This window comes from Alligator sinensis, unplaced genomic scaffold, assembly GCF_000455745.1.
Source record: "Alligator sinensis unplaced genomic scaffold, ASM45574v1 scaffold103_1, whole genome shotgun sequence".
Lineage (NCBI taxonomy): Eukaryota > Metazoa > Chordata > Crocodylia > Alligatoridae > Alligator > Alligator sinensis.
In genome coordinates, this window is record NW_005842226.1 from 457,114 (window position 1) to 477,167 (window position 20,054).

At 43.4% G+C, this 20,054-nt stretch overlaps 1 protein-coding gene across 2 annotated transcripts in view; it reads left to right on the forward strand.

The window, feature by feature from the left end:
* Positions 1-20,054, forward strand: part of REXO1 (RNA exonuclease 1 homolog) — a 46,537-nt gene that overhangs the window by 1,576 nt on the left and 24,907 nt on the right. For both annotated transcript variants that reach the window (XM_006027170.3, XM_025208297.1), the window contains exons 2-5: positions 5,243-7,002; positions 12,774-12,875; positions 15,844-16,045; positions 19,065-19,225. In XM_006027170.3, coding sequence (XP_006027232.1) covers positions 5,243-7,002; positions 12,774-12,875; positions 15,844-16,045; positions 19,065-19,225 — 2,225 coding nt within the window. The remainder of the gene's footprint in view (positions 1-5,242; positions 7,003-12,773; positions 12,876-15,843; positions 16,046-19,064; positions 19,226-20,054) is intronic.

Consider the following 20,054-nt stretch of genomic DNA (forward strand, 5'->3'; position numbering starts at 1 on the left):
TGCCTCTTACTGCTCTGTGCCCCCTGGGAGGGCGGCGGGCTGGGGGCTGTGTCAAGCTCTTCCTGGTGGTGGCACCAGACTAATTCTTCATGGAACTTGGGCCGGGCGCACTGTGTGCCAGGAATAGTCCAGTGCCGCCAGATCTGCGCGCGGGATGACGGGGGCACTGGACTATTCCTAATAGCACCAGGCTGATTCTTCCCAGCCAAGTGCTGGGAAGAATCAGCCTGGTGCTGCTGCTGGCCCCAGCCTGCTGTCATCCTGCGCGCAGACCTGGGGGCACATGCCCTCAGGAAGAGCCCGATACATCCCCCCAGCCTATCTGTTAGGGCTGTCCGAAGCTTCGGTAGCTGATTTGGTGGCCGAATCGAATTGGGATAATGATTCGAATCACTGAATCAAATTGCTGTCTCTCAAATTGGCTGAATCTGAATCGAATACTTGCTGCTTTGCACAGGCCATTCAAGCATGCTACCATGTTTCTATGCTGTTATCCTTGGCAGAAAAAAATCAGTTTCCATGCTAAGACACTCCAATTTGGGAAGGCTAAGTTTTGGAGGAAAAGTGAGTAAATATGATATTCTGTCTCAGGGCTTCAAAACCCCCAGGTACCTACTGGCTAGAGTCTGGCTTGAAAGACTTGAGAGAGAGGGTGAGTAAGTAGGGGACTACAGTGGTCCATGGACGACAGTCCCAGTGTTCAAGGTATAAGAGGACATCTCTGTGCCCTGGTCAGTGCCTACTGCCATGCTGCTGGCATGGGCAGCTATCATTGCTGGTGGAGACCCTGGAAACTTGCTACTGCCCTGGTTGTCTCCCCCCTCCATTACATTACTGTATTGGTCTTCCCTGTCTGCACTCTTCTGTTTCTGTAAGTCCACTCTCTTGCTTTTAAGAGGCAATTTTTAGATTAAATTAAAAAAAAAAAATCCTTTTTCTAAGTGTGGACATTTCTTTCTTTATGATTTTCCCTTTGGAAACTATTTTCCTTCCATAAATCTTGACATTAATCTTGGGGTGATTTATTTTGATCATCTCTGTTGTATCAATTCTGGGGTTGGAAGTTTGTTAAATGGCTGCTGCATGAAAGGAATATTTTTGGACAAGGCCCCTAACCTGTTGTTTTGGTTGCTTACCTCTTTACAGCAAAGATAGCTGATATGCCTAATGCTATGTGAGGTAGCATAAAACTGGGTGTTTCTTATGTAGCAATATCGTCTCTGAAACTGCTAAGACATCAAAGCTACTTTTTTTCTTTTTTAGTGAAACAAGTGTTTTATTAGATATGCCTTTTTGTAAGAACTGGCTGGCAGGAAGAGGTCCCTTAGCTATTGGCTTTGCTTCCTCTGATGGTTTCTTAAACCTTGTCTTTCTCTGGGAGAAAAGGGAAGGTTTTTCTTTGTTGCCATGTGTTAAACCTGGGGTAAAATGTCGAGTTTACTTTAACCTGCTAACACGTGTTAAGACTACAGTTGCTTCATCCACAGCATGAGAAGTAAAGGTTTCTTTTGGTGCAACTTTTGTGTGCAGTGCAGATATAAGTCTTGTTTGATTGATTTGACTGTGTTTGGATGTTGCCTTGCACATCCAAAACTGTTTACAAGCTATCTGATATTTATCTTGGTGTGAACAGCTAGTTTTGCTCCATTCTTAAAAATTGGTATTTGCTTAATTTTGGGTCCTTATCTTGTTTTAGAGTAAAATAGCTGAAAGAAAAACTGTAAATAGCTCAGGGCTTCGTACTAACCTTGCTTTCTCTCTGGTTCTAGAAATGACATTTTTGGAAAAAAGGTAGGGGTGATTAGGTTTCAAAAAACTTGTGCTTAAAGGGCCCAGTATCTCTGGTTACCACTCCCCCTGGTTGTTAGGTGACTGGCCATGATGCATTTCAAATGCAGTTCTCTCCCTGAAGATTAAGCAATCTATCCATGACTTTGCTCTTACTTCACTTCAAATCTCGGGTGCTGGTGCTGGCCCCAGCCGGCAGTGGCAGCCTGCTGTCATCCCGTGTGCAGATCTGGGGGCCCGTACCCTCTGGGAAGGCTGCGGGCCCCTGGATCTGCGTTTGGGATGACAGCAGGCTGCTGCTGCTGGCAAGTGATGTGAGTTTTGCTTTGAACAGTTTGAAGTGCAGTTTCACAGAAACCCCTGCACCTATCTCCTTGAAACTTAGCAGGCTTCATGCCCCATCCATGCAATTTTCATTCAAATCAGGCAAGAAATGACAAAGTCATAGGCATTTTAGTGGTTCCCCATTATAACCTATGGCCGAAACAGCGTCAAAACTCCAAAACGGATTCGGCCGAATCGAAATGGAACAGTGATCCAAAACACTGAAACGAATCGCTGTCCCTCCGAAACGGCCGAATCCGAAACCGAATTAAAAAATAACTGTTTCGCACAGCCCTGGTGTATAGGATTTTGACAACCTTCTCTGTCTTCTTTGCTCCTTGCCAGCATAGCCTTACTCACTGGCTGGCTAACTCTGTTATTTGGAAAAGTATCACATTGCAGGCAGCCACTTAGAAAGATTACTCTAATGTTTCCGTGCTATTTTCATAGAGTGGGACATTGTTCCCGAAACGTTCTGTGCTGCAGGACTGTGGTCAGAAGTAGCAGAACAACATTGCTGAAGTACACGTTGTTTCTACAGGTGCATCCTATGTATTCATGTTCTAAATGCCATCTCTTCCTCTGCTTTCTTATAAGCAGTGTGCCAAATGCTTGGCCCCAGTGGTTAATAGGAGTAACTTTTGAATAGCCAACAGCGAGCAAATATTAACAGTACTTTGAAACGGGTGAATAGTGAGAAGAGGGTGTCAGCGTCTGTCTGTCCAAGACAGAACTTGACTCGACTCAGTCTTGTGCTGGGAATGCAAAGAAATGGTTTGTATTGCTGACCATAAGCAATCATTCCTTTGCAAGAAAATAGAATCTGCTGTTTTACATTTGGGCCCATTGTAAGGACGCAAATGTAATTTGAGAGATACAGTAATATGTGCTCATTGCTGATTCTGCTGTTTTGAAGAACTTGCCTTCAATCAGTGACATGAAAACACAGTGTCTATTAATCTGCACAGAACACTGGGCTTTAGCTATGTTCCACACTGAAGCCTAGGTAGTGGTTTCTTAATGTGTGAGCAAATCCATTATTTTTATTGATTTGCTTTTAAAAAGCATCCTACTTCCAGTATAAAGTAGCAAGGTTTTCTTAAGCTGATGCCACTGGGTTCAGCAGAATTGTCTTGATTGAGATCTTGGCTTGCTATTTAGAAATGCATGTGGATGAACAAGCTAGTTCAGTAGCACTTATTGGTTCCGAATCATTGGTATCATGAGCCTTTGTTAATTTTCTCCTTTGTAATTAACTTTCTCTGCACCCGCTTTTATTTGCTTGTTGATTACAGAAGTACAACATTAGGTACACTGGTTCAGTAGTCCTTGATGAGCCTTACGAGCAGATTATATATCAAATGGGCGACACGCGGATTTTCTTTGACTTAAATGTTTAAATTGAACCTCACTAATTCCTAATTTAACAAACATGTAACATTTAGAAGTGATGAGCAGCAAGTGACAATTGCAGGGTAACGCCAAAGTGGATCGTTTAGTCTTTGTCCTCCAAGATTTTCATATAGTTTCAGTCCTGTAAATATGTGAAGAGGATGTCCAGTCTAAGAAATGTCTGGAAAGAGAAATGTTGACCACTGGTTACCTTTAAAATTTCATGAACACGTTTAATCATCCTTTCTTGATCTTGTTCTATGAAATTACAATGTGGTTTTACCTTTCTTAAGGATCTTTTAGTTTTCATTCTTCTTTCATTACAAAGGCATACATATCAACTTTCCTCAGTATACCAGTTCAGGTAAGAGTCTCTCCTTAATCACAGCCTTCAGGGAACTGCAAGTGAAAATATTTTTTTGGTGCTTAATTCATTGGCATTGTCCAAAAAAGAAACTGTAACTTAACTGGCAATTTTTGTCATAATAAAACATTCCTTTTTCTAGTGCAGCCTTGTTAATGTTGAAATGCCCACAGTAGTAAAAATAATTTGGGAAAAATAGGACTGGTGGAAACATAGGAAATAGTTCCTTGTAGTAACAACATCCAGGTTGTATTGTTGCTTAGTTCTCCTTTAAAGTACCTCAGAAGCAAATTTCACCTCCAGAGCTTTTCAGTCTACAGTAAATAATAGAAGTATTTTATACAGTCTTCAAGGTCAAAGGGGCCATTTAAATAATCTAATCTTATCTCCTACGTAGTATGGGGCAAAGAGATCATCCAATGATACTACATCTAACCCAGGGGTGGGCAAATTACAACCCATGGGCTGGATCTGGCCCACTGCATGTCCTTTGGTCCCACTTGGCCCAAGCTCTGTCCAACCTGTGGCATGCCCAGCCTCAGCCATGCAGCAGAGCTGGGCAGCTCTGCCGCTGGACTCCACTTCTAGGCAGCTCAGGTGGCGGTGGCTCCTTCTGGCTGCTGCCACCGCTGGTCTCAGCCCTATGGAGATTGGAGGGGACCTGCATGCACAGCCCCAGCCCCATACTGGCTCCAGATTCATCCCAGAGCAGACCAACTCCAGACTAGCCAGGACCCACATGCACAGTGATACCTCTGGGCTGCCCAATGGGGCAGTGGTGGCAGTGAAGAGCCACAGGGAAGCCTGGCTATAGGATCTGGGCAGCTGCTACAAGAAGGTCCTGGCAGCGGTGAGGGGGAGGCGGCTGCTTTTCCCTCGTGCCTAGCAGCAGCTTCTGCCTGGCACCCTCTGTTGCTGTTCACTGTGGGTCAGGAGCAGGCAGTGGGGCAGGCTGGGATCAGGGCTGTGCATGTGGGTCCTGGATGGCTTGGGCCTAGTCTGCTCTGGCCAGGGCAAGTCTGGGGTGGGTTGGGGCCAAGGCTGTGTGCTCAGCTGCTGTTGGGCGCTGGTGGTGGGGAGGAACCCCAGGGTGCATAGGCTTCTGGCTGTTTTTGGGAAGAGTGGGGGTGCTAACTGGCTTGAGACAGCTCCCTAAAACTGCCTACGTATCCTGCCAACTGAAATAATTGTTCACCTCGAACTAAACTATTACCTTGTGTTTGACTAGATCATATTTTTGTTACGTGTCCAATGCTGTTTTCTGATTAAAATGACTTCATTTGATTTACTTTGCTAGATTTGTATTTTATTATGTCTGAATCATATTACTTTAAAAATTGTTAGATCTAAAATACTTTTTTCCTTCCCTTACAGAGCGTGGTTATGATCCATATAATCCTGAGCTTCCTAAACCTTTGACCCAGGGAGAGAATGGTGCTTTGAGTGACATTACAGAATCTACCCCTAGCATTCTGCAGTTGGAGCTGGTTAACAAGGCCATTGAGGCGGTCAAAAATGAAGTTGAGAGAGAACAGAAAAAGTATGAGGAACTACTAGAGACGACAAAAGAATACAGCACATCTGAGGCCTCTTCGCTTATTCCCCAAACACCCGTGTCGTCTGCTGTGACAAAAACAGATTCCTTTACCTCCTTAGAGTATAACCCAGGTAGCTATAATTTGAATAATAACACGGACTACAACCCTACCCCTTTGACTGCTGCTTGTCGATCAAGTAAATACACCTTGGATATGACAAAATCCAAAGGTAGCTCACTGGAATATGTTCCCAAGGCTGTAGCTCAGACTAAAAAATATAATAATGCTGTTTCTAACAATAAGTATGTGATTGATGACTCTAAGCCTAGTACAGACTTGGAATATGACCCTCTTTCCAATTACTCAGCGAGACTTTTGAGCAAAGCCAGCACAAAGGAACAGAAGGGGACCAAAAGAAGTAGGATCTCTAATCATGAAGAATCTTATTCTCCTTCCTGCAAGAAGTTTTGTAATGTATCTGATGACTATGAAACGGATGCCAGGTTTTCGGACTCTGAAGATGATGCTGACTTGGAATATCGGCCAACCTCTAGTCGTTCACAAACTAAAGTCAGTTCTGAAAGCAAATCAAATGATGACTTATCCAGCAAAGAGAAGAGTACCAAACTGGAAGACCTAAGTTCCCGGGAGATGAAAGAAATGGCTGTGCAGTATGACATGGAAGATATTGAAAGTTCAAAGAAAAATCTGGTTAAACAGTTGTCAGAAAAGTCTACAAAAGTAGTGAAGGTCGAGTCTGGCACAAAAGAACAGAACGTTCAGGACAAAAACAAGGAGATATCAAAAGACAAAACAAAAAAGAAAAAAACAGATTTCAATAAGCCTTCCAGCCAGAAGGAGGTAGGTAAGAAAGACAAAAGTAAAAATGCTGAGAAGGAGAGAATAGTCAAGAAAGAAGAAACAATAAAAACTAAAAGTGAAGAGAAAAGTATCAAAGCTAAAACTGATGGGAATTTGAAAAAACCTGAAAAAAAATTGGAAAAGGTAGCTAAGAAAGAGAAGTCAAAGTCCACTGACTGTTTGGCTAGTTTGGGAAAAAGCAAGAAAGAAGGCCTCAACAAAAGTTCTAGCACAGAGAAGTTGGGAAGTGGAAAGAAGGACTCCAAGGTAAAATCAGCTGATTTGAAGAATGGCAAACAAACATCTAGTGGCAAACACAAAGGGGGCAAAACTTCATCTGAGAAACTGAAAGAGAAAGGGAGCTCTGGAGAAGTTAGGAACTCCAAGAAGAAACCAAAGCAGGGGACATTGAGTCATGTTGACCTATTTGGAGATGAGAGTGGGGAGGAGGATGACAAGAAGCGAAAACGGGGGGCAGCCAGCTGTCCTAATGTGAGCTCGGACTCTGATGTAGATGACTGTAGCTTTGGCTCCCAGAGTGGTGATGAAGGGACAAAGAATGTTAAATGTCCCAAGCTGTCAAGGTCGTCTTCCTCCTCTTCGACTTCTGATATTGATTATTCCATCCTGGAGCGAGACTTGGATTATGATTCTGACCCCATGGAAGAGTGCCTCAGGATTTTTAATGAATCCACAGATGTGAAAACAGAAGACAAGGGAAGACTAGGGAAGCAGGTAACTCTTGTCCTGAATTCAAAGCTGGTCAATTGCTCCCCTTTCGTCAAATCTAAATGTCAAATCTGTTTGCTTCTTAATGTAATACTAATCTGCTCTTGTTATCTAGCTGAAGAGGGAAAAGAGGGGGAATTCTCTCCCATCCCCCCAACAAGATTAAATCATCCATCCATTTGAAGTTTTGACTAACACATGAGCACATTTGTGGCTGAGTTTAGTTGAGTAGCATCATTCTCATTGCACCAATAATTTGGATTAGAGTGATTCTCTGCTATTACTCTTTTTCTATACTAAACCAAAGGTGGCGGGGAACAGCAACAGCTTCATGGGGAATTTCCAGGGTCTTTGTGAGGCAATTCAGGCGGGCTTCTATACGGGACAGCCCAGAGCTCATCATGGCAGAGTGTATTCAAGCAGCAGATTGGAAGGCAATGGCATGTTGGTGTCTAGACTGGTATGGCTGGCTCTTATAGAAACTGAGTGGAGGACCAAATGGAAAAAAATATGTAAGGAAGTGCCATCTTGCCTTAAACCCTTAGTAGGCTGGAGTTGCCTATATAGGAGAGACCCAGGACCTTGACCTCTCACCTGGGTAGCCTTCTCTCCTATAATGCTGATCCTTGGCCAGTATTCAGTTAGATAGTAGGGGTGCACTGATAAAGATATTTTTGGGAGCCAGTACCAATGGCTGATTACTAACGAGCCACATCGGCCAATACTGATCCGATTGCCGATATGCAAGCCTGCAGCTTGGCAAGCAGTGTCCTGCTGGTAAGTCTGTTGGGGGAAAGGGGCGTGGGGGAGGGAAAGGGCATGGGCCAGGTATATCGAGGTCCCCGGTGGTGAGGGAGGGAGTAGGGCAGGGGCAGGGGCTGTCCAGCTGGAATGTGGTATGGGACAGAGTCGACAGCTCATGGGGGGAGAGGGGGTGTGTGGCTCCTGCCGCTATGTGTACCTCTGGTGGAGGCATCAGGGGTGTGTGCTCCCCAGATCTGTGTGCGGGGAGAGGGTGGGTTGCCGCTGCGGGCTGGGGCCAGGGGCAGCACCGGACTCTTTGTGGTGGGAGAGTCGGGGTTGGGGTGGGGCTGTGCTTGGGGTAGGTGGTGGCAGCGCTGGGAGTGGGGCTACAGCCACTCCCCCCACGTTCCCTGGATAATATGCTTGTGGCTCTGCCCTGCCCTGCCTTGGCTTGGCAGCACCTGCCCAAGCCCCAATCCCTCTTCCTCCCTCACCGCAGGGGCCTCGATCTGCCCCCACTACGCCCCTCCTCCCACAGACTTACCAGCTGGACGCTGCTCTCCAAGCTGCCGGGTGGCACTCCTGGCCCTGGGCATGCTGCGGCTCTGCCCATGCACGCGGCATTTATCGGTGACGTTATCTGCCATCTCAGTCCAAAAAAAGCCGATTGCCAAAAATGGAAAACTGACATTAATTGGTGCTAATACGACATGGACTGATGGATCGGTGCACCTCTAATAGTCAGATATGATCTTGCTAACACTTTGAAAGGAAACCTCTTAAAGCTAACTTTTATGCCAATTTCCACTGTTATTGCAATTTCTGTGTAAGGATTGCCATATCCAACTCTATGGGTAGTACAAATTCTGTATGGAAGGGGGAGTTACTAGACATGGTACCAAAGGTAAAAAGAATGAAATTTAGGAGTTAACGGAAGCCGCATCGATGAATATATAAACCTGAACTGGAAAAGAAACTAGAATGCATGCTGAGAGCAATAATCCTGTGACAACCTGTGGGGCAGAGATGAACAAAATTCCTCCTTTACCTTCTGATATGAGTTCAACTAGGTAATGAAAGCAGAACCCCGAGCTCCACGAGTGACTGGTTGTAAATAAACTGGAGTGTATAAGAACATTAGAATTTCCATTTTCCTGGGCTAGACCACAGCTCCATCGTGCCCAGTATCCTGTGTTACATAGTGGCAGAGTGTAGATGCCAAAAGAGAGAGTGAATTGGGTATGACCAGGGTTTTTTTCTGCTGTTCCTCTTCCACTTGCAGCCTCCAGCATTTAAGGCCTAGGAAGTTCTAATGCAGAAGCTGTGTCCCTAACTCCCATGCTCAATAGCTACTGATGCCCCTTTCACCCAAGAATTTGTCCAATCCCTTTTTGAATCTGGATAAACTACTGTCAGCTTATACATCTGGTGGCAGTAGGTTCCACACTTTAATGACACGCTGTGTGAACAAGAACTTCCTTTTGTTAGTTTTAAACTTAAAACCTACTAGTTTCATTTTGTGACCCCTGGTTCTTGTGTTGGGAGAGAGAGAGTAAATAATAAATCCCTATTTACTTTCTCTTGGCCACTTAGTTTTTTGTAAGCCCTTGTGATGCCCCCTCTCAAGTGTCTCTCATAAACTGAATAGGCCTAGCCTCTTTAGCCTCTCCAAGTGGAAGTCCCTCCATCATCCTTGTTGCCCTTCTCTGAACCTTGTCTGGTTCTTCTATACCCTTTTTGTGGTGTGGGGACCAGAACTGGGCACAGTATTCCTAGTGTGAGCGCACGATGGGTTTATGAAGGGGTATCATTATACTTTCCATTATATTTACAAAAAAAAAAAAGACTTTGTGGCCACATCTGCACAAGTGGCAGACTGTGCAGTTGTTACTGTGCAGTCATTTACTACTTGCATAAACAGTATTGCATAGTACTGTTGCTGCACAGTTTTTCCCCCGACACTACTGCGCAGTAGCATTGTATTATAGTTAGTGCCCAGCAACACTACTGCACGGTAGCTCATTACTACTGCGTTGTAGCATCTTGTGTAGATGAGCCCCGTGTTTCCTGACTTTTATTTTCTGATAGGGATTACTTCATTTGTATTCGTAGCAGGGGCTTCAGGAAATCAAACTTGAAATGGGTTTTAGTTTAAAAAGGACAAGAAAACAACTTCCTTTCAAGATATAAACACCCAAAGACTATAGCTGAATCAGCTGTTTTTTGTATGGTCCTTGTTCTAGGAATAAGGTTTGATGGGGAAGGGATTACAAAAACAGCTGCTCTGGACATGTTTTGAGGGAATGCATGGTACCAAAGTAGAAATATGTGTGTAAGTATCTGAGGAATTGCTAAGTGACATCACTTGAAGCCATAACCCAAAATGCTTTGTACGCAAGTGGGTACATCTACACATGCGCATTTACTGCGCAGTAACTGAAATTACTGTGCAGTATGGGCATGGGTCTACATTTACACACCCATACTGTGCAGTAAATATGTTGACTTAGACCAATTTGGGCGTAAATTTGGGCATCACGCAGGTATCAAATTTATGTCCGATTAGTTACTGTGCAGTAATGCACATGTAGACACCTTACTTAACATTGTGAGTGTGGACTAACTTTAGTCCCAAGTCAGTCCACACAGTGTTAATGCGCTTTAACGCCTGCACATGTAGGCACTGGCCTATTCCTGCCTACTGCACAGTAATTTTAAGCTGGCATAAATGCACGTGTAGACACACCCTATCTGTATTTTAAGGACAGTGGAGACTTTAGCATTCTGGGATTTCCAGTGAGTTTCCAACTAAAAAGCTTTCAGATGAAACAAAACTTTTTCCCTCTTTGGGAATGCTGATCTGAAAAGTCAGTGCAATGAGCATAGTTTGAGACCTGTAGCTGAATGGTCTAGGATCACAGGGATGGAAAGGGGCTCTGAGGCTATTAGGGCTGGTTCCCTTCTTCCTCTAATCCAGATCACTCATTGAGTTTTAGTCATTTCCGTTAAATTCAGATTAGAAACTGCACTTGGTTTTGAGACTTTTGTTATAATGGTGAGTAAAATGTGTCTTTATAGGTAAAATTATGTGCTCAAACCTGCAGAACAATTCTGTGCATATAGATGGCAGAATAAATCCAGGCTTGGTGTATGAAAAGGAGGGTTTCTTGTCATGAAAGAGTCTGTGCTTACCTATTAAAGAATCTCATTTAGCTGTTACTGGCTGTAATGGCTCAGTGATGTTTCTCTTGCTGACAAGTAATATTTTGTGGCATTGAGAGAGCCATGTTGGAAGAAACTATAGATCAGGTTTCAGTTTAATCATTTTCATCTAAACTATTAAATTAGCAAAATCAAATAGTGCTTAAAATGCAGATATGCTATTCATGGCGTTATTAACAATAGAAGGAGGAGGTTTGCTGTGGACAGAAGACTTGCTTGTTATTGTCAGCCGTGCCTGGCTTACCCAGAATTGCCAATTTTAAATGAGAAGAGTTTCAGGACATGTCATTTATATAGCAAGAAAATGCCAGTCTTCTCAGTTTGATGAAACTCCTGGTATGTAAATGTGGCACTATGGCACAGAATGGGTCAAAGGTCAACAGATTTATGTTGGTCCTACAAGGAACTATGCTTTGCATACACAATATCCCGTATTCCTGCATATAGGATATCCCTGTTTTTTTCCTCTCTCTTTTCCCCCGAGAGAGAGGCTTATTTAGATGTGCTCTACTTTTTCAAAAAGAATGCAAATAAAATTAAAGAAGTACACTCACACACTAAAATATGTGCACTTACCTGAAAGTCACAGCTCCACACACATCATCTGAAGTCCCAGGTCACAGTGAGTTAATTTTTGAAGGAATTTGTCTGAGCAATGTGAAATGTTCAAAATATTTTATAGGGCCAGACTTTCAAAGGACCTCAGTTTTAAACTTAATTTAAGTGGTCAGATTTTCAAAAGAGTGATGTTTGAGATACCTAAATGGTTAAACACTGGAGCAGTTTGAAAAGCTGGTAGTAAATGCGAGCTATTTGTATTATTATTAGTAGTAGTAGTAGTAGTACTACTACTACTACTAAACAATATTATTATTTTTTCTCTGAGTATTTTGGAAAATTCTCATTTGGATTCTGAGCTCTCCCCAAAATCTGGTCTTACAGCTTTTCCTCTACAATTTCTTGATGAATTTCAAACTTCTTTCCATGGAGAAATCTGCCAACAGTTGCTCTAAAGAATAGAGACTGATCTGAACATAGATATGGCTGAAGCTAACCCGTGAAACATATTTTCAGCATTCACAAAAATGGCTCAGTGGAATGTTAACAACAATCATGAACATTTTTGTTGAGAACAAGCCTGAGGCATCAGCCTCATGAGCCTTTATGTGGCAATTCAAAAGCATCTGGAAACCTAATGTAATAAATACAGAGCTATTCTTCTGTCCTGCTTTCTTGCTGTATTAAAGCATCTCTGGGTGTGTCACCATAGCTTTTCCATTAAATTAGTCCTGTGTATACCTGCAGGGGTGCATTAGTTAAATATGCAATGACAACAGTGTGGTTCTGTGTCCTTCAGCTTTACAGGGCCTCCCCTGTGAGAGATCATTAGTTGCGAGCAAGAAATTAACTAATCTAGAGTTTAATTAAATTCCTTGGTTTTAAAAATACTGGCAAACATACCAAGTGTGTAAGTGGTTGGTAGGTGAAAATTTCCTGTTAAGGCATACAATCTTAGGCAGTCAAAAGAATGGTTTTTAATAGATTATGCCGAGGCATCCTATTGTAAGGTCCATGAAAAGACTGCTTGGGTGGGAACAGCAATGCTGCTGTTCATTTGTTTTCCTGGTCTCTCTTATTTTCAATGCTAGCTTTCAGTAGTTTAGCAGCTGGTGGTAGCTTGTATACACCTGGTGTCTGGAAGCAATTTCTCTTTATGATTCCATTATCCCAGAGGGGGGCTTTCCAAACATCCCCTTGGAGTGCATTCTTCAGATGACTCACTTTTGGAAGCTTACTCTTTTGTTTTCCAGCCATCCAAAGAAGAGGGAAGTGAAGAAAAGACAGAGGATACTTTAACTACTCTATATCCTGGCCAAAAAAGAAGGATCTCCCATCTTACAAAGCAAGGAAATGTAAGTGTAAACCTCAGGAGCAAAAATGTAGTTTGGGCAGGGTGTTAAAATTTCTTTCTCTGTTATAAGTAAAGTGCATTAAGAAAGGCAATCAAAATATAGGACAGTGGAGCATAACATCTTCACACTGGCATCCTTCTTTGAGGAAGTTCCCCCTGCCCCAGCTGAAGAATTTCACTTTGAAGTCCACTACTTCCAGTTAGGTTGATGGCAAAAGAGAGGCAGTCGCTCCACTTCAACCAGCAGAGAATTATGTTTGACATCTTCTCTTATGTGTTTATGAATATCTCTTTAATTTAGAGAAGAGTAAAATGGCCCGTAAAGACAACATTGTTTTCTTAAATGTTTTGTGCGGATTTATAAATTGTTTGCTTTAAGTCTTTAATGCGTTTCCCTTCAGGTGCTGAGTATAGATTACTTAGTGTTATATTCTAGTAGCAGAAGTGCAGAGGATTAGGCACTCGCTTGACCTGAGTATCAAAAATAATTGTTTTTCCTTTCAATTCAGCTTGGAAAGAGCTTTCTTGTTTTTAACGTGTTTAAGTCTTGAGGTCAAGTCAATGCATTTTGGTTACTTGCATATCCTCAGCCAGTTCATGTGTTTGATAAAGCTCTCCTAACCTAGCGAGATAAGAGATGGAAGTAAATGGGTTGGAAATTCATGAACTCAAATAGTTATTGTAAATATGTACATTTTAGGCATTTATGCATCTTTAAATACATTTTCTCAATTAAACTGCTGACACCAAAAACCCTTTTTCAAAGAGACAAGGTAGCCATGATGCAGATATTGTGTAGGCAAACAGAACAGTTTTGGTGTGCTCAGCAACAGGTTGTACACAGATGTGAGTGTCAGAGCCTAATACATTAAAAGAATATTGGCTAGGACATTGTGTTATCGCCTACTCCTTTCATGTGGGTGACATAGGGTCACTAACTTCTACTTCTGCAAAACATTTACTCTGCCTCTGCATATAGGGTTAAGTGTCATGCTATGCTACTGCCACTTAAATTGTGTTGTGCCTATTATAATCCTTGCAATTTACATGTCAAGCACTAAAGTAAAACTAGAAGGAAAAGAGGCAGCTTTCAGTCTGGGTGTCGTGTTTTATATGAAGCAGAATTGTTGGTTCAAGGAATTGATGATAAAACAGTCGTGTCCGTGTCCCCCCCCCAGCAGGTTGGTAATAATCTAGAGTTACTGTCTAATGACTGTTTAGCCTCAAGTAGTTTGCAGAAGATAAGCAGCCATTTTACAGAAACTAGTAATATAGTCAGTGCTTATTTGTTCCCTGGTTTGTAGTCTTAGAGTAGAGGTGAGCAAAATATGGCTCACAGGCCAGATTTTGCTTGCTGGGGGATTTTGACCAGCCCGCAGAGTCCCTTGGTTCTGCCTGGCCCAGGTGTTGGGGGCTGCTTGGACCGTGGCACATGTGGCTGGTCCTGTTGCCCCCCCGGTGCGCAGCAGGGCTGGTGTGCAGGCCGGACTATTTCTCAGCAGCCCCAGTGGTGGTGGCTCCTTCTGTCTGCTGCCTGGGTACCCCAGCCTGTCCACACCACACTCGCTGCTGGGGCCAGGCCCTGCTCAGGCAGGGTGCACAGCCAGGCGGCTGGGATGGGGCTGTGGGTCAGCAGGGAGTGATATCCAGGAGCGAGGCAGGCAGGCAAGGCCAGGGAGACCCCGGGATCTCAGACTATTGATGGGGCAGGGCCTGGGGCAGAGCTGCAGTCTCCTGCTTGCATGCCTTTGTGATGGGCACAGCTTCTGCAGGCAGGAACGTGCCGGGAGCTGATCACAGCTCTGCCCTGACCCTGGACCCATGGTGTTACAGCTCCAAGATCCCCCTCCAACCCTGGACACAGCTCCCCGCCCCATCCCGTTCACCTGGCTGCGTGCCCTGCCTGTGCGGTTCCCGGCAAGTCTCCAGTGAGACCCCAGGATTGCGGGGCAAGACAGCGCAGGGTCAGGGCAGAGTCCCGGTTCTGTGGGCAGGGATGTGCAGCCCTGGCCCCTTGTTGTTACCACCCCATGATCCCAGAGTCTCCATGGAGACCAGGCAAGACCCATGCAGGCAAGGGGGTGCTTGGCTGGGTGGCTGGGATGGGGCTGTGGGCCAGTGGGGAGCAGTGTCTGGGAGTGAGATGGGCGGGCAGGACCAGGGAGACCCTGGGACCTTGGGGCAGTGACAGCATGGAGCTGGGGCACAGCCGTGACCTGCTCCCTGCATGCCCCTGCCTGTGGAGCAGGCACCTGTCACAGGGGCGTGGGGGCAGTGGATTGCGCCTCTGCTCTGGGCCCCGGCCCTGCAGTTTCCCCTTCCTACAACCCCACCCTGTGATCCCAGCCTCATCCTCCTGTTCTGCTTCTGAACGCTGCTCCCTGCCCTCCCACAGCCCCATCCCACATAGGGAGTTTTGATGAGTTGTTGCGTGGGCAGGGTGGGGTGTGCTGATCTAGCCCAGAGCAGCTCAGCAAAACTCCCCATGTGACCTGCCCTCCACTGTCTTAGAGAGAGCCCAACTATTGAATGGGCACAGAGCCTCTTCTCCATTCTGAATAAAATTCGAGGTGGTCCCAATATGACATGTTGAAGAAAGTTGAGTATGGGACTTTTCCACTGCTACAACTTTTTGCACTTGATTTGTTGTCAATTCAGACTGCTCCCCTGCACACCAAATTCACACGCAAGAAAATGCCTATATAACTTTGTTATACACTCATAATGCTTGAAATGTAAATCAAGCCTAAAACCAGAGGGAGTTGTATTCAGTGGGTGTGATCTGGAAGACCAGCATGCCCATGTCACCTCTGTTTCCAGCTGCGGACCCAAGCAAACCTCTCAGTTAAGTAAATCCAGTGACCTAGCGTGGTAAAAGCTTTCTGCTTCTCTCAGTTCTGTGTGAAGAGAAAAGGGCTGGGCATTAGCAAGCAAATACGGTGGTTTTAGAATCTTTTGTGTCTGTACAGGCAGATGTCACAAGCAAGCCCGTAATCCGGCCATACCGCCCACCAACTGCCCAGGAGGTTTGTTACCAGAGGATTCAGCTGGCACAGCAGCAGGCAGCACAGCTGGCTGTGGTAGTTCAAAAGGCCTCTCTTTCTTTGCCAGGAGAAAAGAGGAGGATTGCTCACGTGCCAAATGCAGCCCTTACCACAGCAGCAAAACAGAGTAAGTTCCTAGCTTTATTATTGGCTTCCATCATTTCACTTCCTCTCATTAAAATGGCACTGTTTTTTTAGATGCATTTTAGGAAGAATAGCAGTTCCTGGCATTTTAGAGTGAAAGTACAAGACTCTCGCATGGTTTTCCATGTGAGATAGCATTAGCAAGGTCAAAACTGTGTGCATTGGGCCAACAATTAGGGATATTGCAAGTTTTCCCTAGCTTAAAAGATGCCACTGTTCCCTGAAAACGAGAACATCTCTAGAGAGGCTCACAAGTTTTTTACAAAACAAAATGCAAAATGTGTTCCATGAATCCATGCCATGTTGCTCAGCCCTAATGTCCAAAAATAAAAGTTGCCATTCTTTTCGTGGGAGAGGAACAGTTCTCAAATGCACGCAAGGTAAGACTCAAAATTTTGTGTCTGAGCTTACACATGGATACTGAAAAAACAAATAAACTGGGGAGAAATATATTAAACTTCTTATAAAGTTCAAGCCAAACCTTCCCTCACTCTAAAGAAATGTGTGGCTGATCTGAGCTTGCTGGACAGGAATGCAGATCATCTGAAAACCTGACAAAATTCTGAATGCAGCTAGTCCTGTCTTGTGTGACTTTTTTTCCTTTAAGTATTCCATCATTCTTATACAATGGCCTGGGGCAAAAACATCTTCCTAAGCATAAATATGGAGGAGAGACTTGAATCTTGAATTTTAAGTACTAGAAGGTACATGTGTTCTTAACAGCCATAATTTAGTCACATCTTTTCCTTCAGGGTTCAACCTATACCCTTTGTATCTAGGATTGGTAATGTTAGAAGAGAAGTGGATTTTATAGCTTCGTTGAATAGCTGTTTGTATTCTGTCCTTGTGCAGTACCAGTATTTTCTTAGTTAGGCCCCGATGCATTTTTATTGAGATTGTCATCACACTGATCTCTTGGTTCCCTCTGAAACTTCTCTTGTTGCAGTTCTTTGGATTAAAACGTGTATTATATGTTCATTGGCTTTTGTGCTTGGTGAAGTTCCTAGTTTAAGTCTCATATGAGTGTAAACACAGCCTTCCAGAGCTCCACTGGGCATGGCACCTGCCAGGTTTTTTGGGGGATTTTTTTTTTTATAAAACTGGTTAGCAAGCCACAGCTCCAAGCAATTTACAGTTCCATCTACTCCCTTCTCTTTCATAGCCACTGACAAGTGAATCTTTTCACTAATTGCTTTCTTTTCCATTTATTGTTTCTCATGTTTCTGTCATTCTGAAATGCTTACAGCCATTCAAAAATGAAAAATAGATAAATGGAAGGTGGTATGGGGTGGATAAGCATGGTTGGTTTTTTTGCTCTAGCACTTTCACTCAGAGACTTGTGTTATCAAGGTAAATTTATATTCCATTTAACAACCTTGATAGCATAGTTATGATGTTTCTGAGTGTTTCCCTAATTTGTTTTTTTTAGGGAATGTTAAGACTTTCTTTTCTTTTATTTTTTTTCTTAGTAATACTTATTTGAAATTGCATTCCTTAGCTTTTTATTTTACAGGCACTTTACCATCCTAAACAAACCAGTATTCATAAAATTAAAGTTTGAGCAAGTGGTTATGCAGAGGAAGTTGCATGCTTTATCATTTTCTACTATATTTCTGTTTTAATTTTTTTCACTGAAATTGAGAGCTGCTTGGCATAAATGAGTCCAGCGGAAGCATGAACTTAGACTTCTGTTTTACCTTCTACACATACCAAATCTGCCCTTCAGCATGTGCAGAGAGAGCCACCTGCACCAGCTGAAGGAACATGATTTGAGAATGTTTTAAAGGAAGGAAAGTTGCCTTATGTTATAGATAGTAGAAAGGCAGACTCTTTTTGCAGGTGTGCTTTCTGGAAAGGACGTCTCTGGGGGAAGCCCCCCCCCCCCCCCCCCCAATATTATTCTTTGTAAGAATAATAAGAACACCAACACCAACCAACTTGGTGTGCATTTGTACAGCCACTGCACAAATAAGTCTTAAGGTGAAATTTGCTTAGTGGTTACTCTGAATTTTAAGGAAATGAAGTATGGCCCCACTGCAATATAATAGGAGTTTTGTCACTGGTTTTAGTGAGCCCAAGTTTCTACCCAAAGCTTGAGCTGGCTTTTGCCACCAGAATTTGTATTGCAGGTGCTTGTATTCTCTTTTCCTTTTTTATCTTGGAGGTTTAGTGAAGCGGTGGGTTTTTTTAATGGCTTTTCTTGTATCTGGTTGTACTGGGCCATTGGTGACTAACTAGTTTAGCCCCTTAGCATCTCTCTTCTTGCTGTACCACAGAAGAAGTTGTGTCAAGAGACAGTCGCTTCTATTAACAGCTCAAGACCTTTTCTGGTCAGGTAAAGAATGAGTCTACCTAAGAATTTTTAGACCATCTTTTGATGCCATCAGGGCTTAGTTGCTCTGACATTCTTAACTTCTCTTTCTACATCATTTGCCATCACATTCTTTATTAAATAAGTGGCTTTATGATCTCAAGTAATGTAGAAGAAGAAAAATGCAAGAGTTGTTACACCTATTGCCATGAGTGGGAGTGTGCAGTAGGTTTTAACTTCTGCCTCCTTTTTTTTGCACTGAAGCCAAGGACCGTAACACATGGGGCTTGTATATGCATCACATTCATAATTGTAACTAAATTTCAAGTTCTTGAGTAGCTCCATATTCAAACACTTTCCCAGGATAAATGTGTCCACACATGAGATTATTTTTCATTAACTCTGTGTACAAAAGCCTTACATGCACCCAGGTCAAAGACAAATAATAGCACATAGCAACAGAAACTTGCATCGTTATGATCAGTGCGGAAGTTGGTCATGCCATCTAACTTAACAGATCTTGCAAGCGTCTGTTCTACATTGGCTTGGCAGAGAAGGCAAAGGAATTAAACCTGCTATCATCCCTGAATCCTTGTTTGCCACAGTTTCATAATTCTGTATGCTCATTTTGAAACCAAAAATTAGCTGTATGGTAGAATTTCTGCATAAATATATTTTTTGTCTTTCTTAGCTCTTGCATGTAAGAAAATTACTCCAGTTGGCAGCGTTCCACTTCCCACCAACTCTGAGACTTCTGTTCTTGCTCTGAAGGCCCGTACACTAGCTGGGATGGCATCTAAGACCAGTAGCACTAACAAACCAAAAAGGATAGCTCATGCTCCTTCTCTACAGGTAAGACAAACCCTTGCATAATATATCAATCTCCACAGCCTGGTCTTTCCATTCATTCCATGTTGGTTTGATTACATTTAATTGTGCGTCACTGCAAGATTTTTGCTCCCAGAATAGCGAGATTTGTGTGACAGTTTGCTTTGTCATGTGTAAACCTACAAGTGCTTCCATATATGTATCTGATCAGTTAGCTAGGAGCAATATTTAGAGCAAACATGCTTTCTAACCTAAAAAGTAACCTTTAGCAAACCACCTGGGTGCATCTGCCACCAGATCCTAAGGCTAAAATGTATTGCATATCTTTTCCAACTGTGATCTATCCTCTGGTGCCTGGACTTTGCTTGGGTTGTTTTTGTAGATCTGTAGCTATTTGCGCCTCGTCCTTCTCAGTGTTTGAATAGTGCTGCATGTACTGTAGGTCTCTGATGATAGACAAAAATGGTGTTTTTCAACAGTGGTAGCTGAAGGTAATAAGGTTTTCTACCCAAGACAGCTGTTATCTAACATGAAATTTAAGCTGACATGGGCATAGTGGCATAGCTGTATGAGTGGATATGTTTATTCTGGAATAAAGTAGCTAGTGTTTGGTTTAGTTTAACCCCTTTCCATGCAATATTAAGCTAAATTAAGAAAAGGCACACTAACCAAGCTCAGTCTAAAGCCTGGCCAACATGTATGACCCAGCTGATGCTTCCAGATTACTGCTGATGCCCTGGCTTTGTGGACTGAATTAAATTGCTTAGCATGCCAGATTTGACCCACAGACTGTAGATTGCTGAACCCTGTCCTAGGTTATATTGGGAAAATATTCCTGCCTAGATGAAGCCTT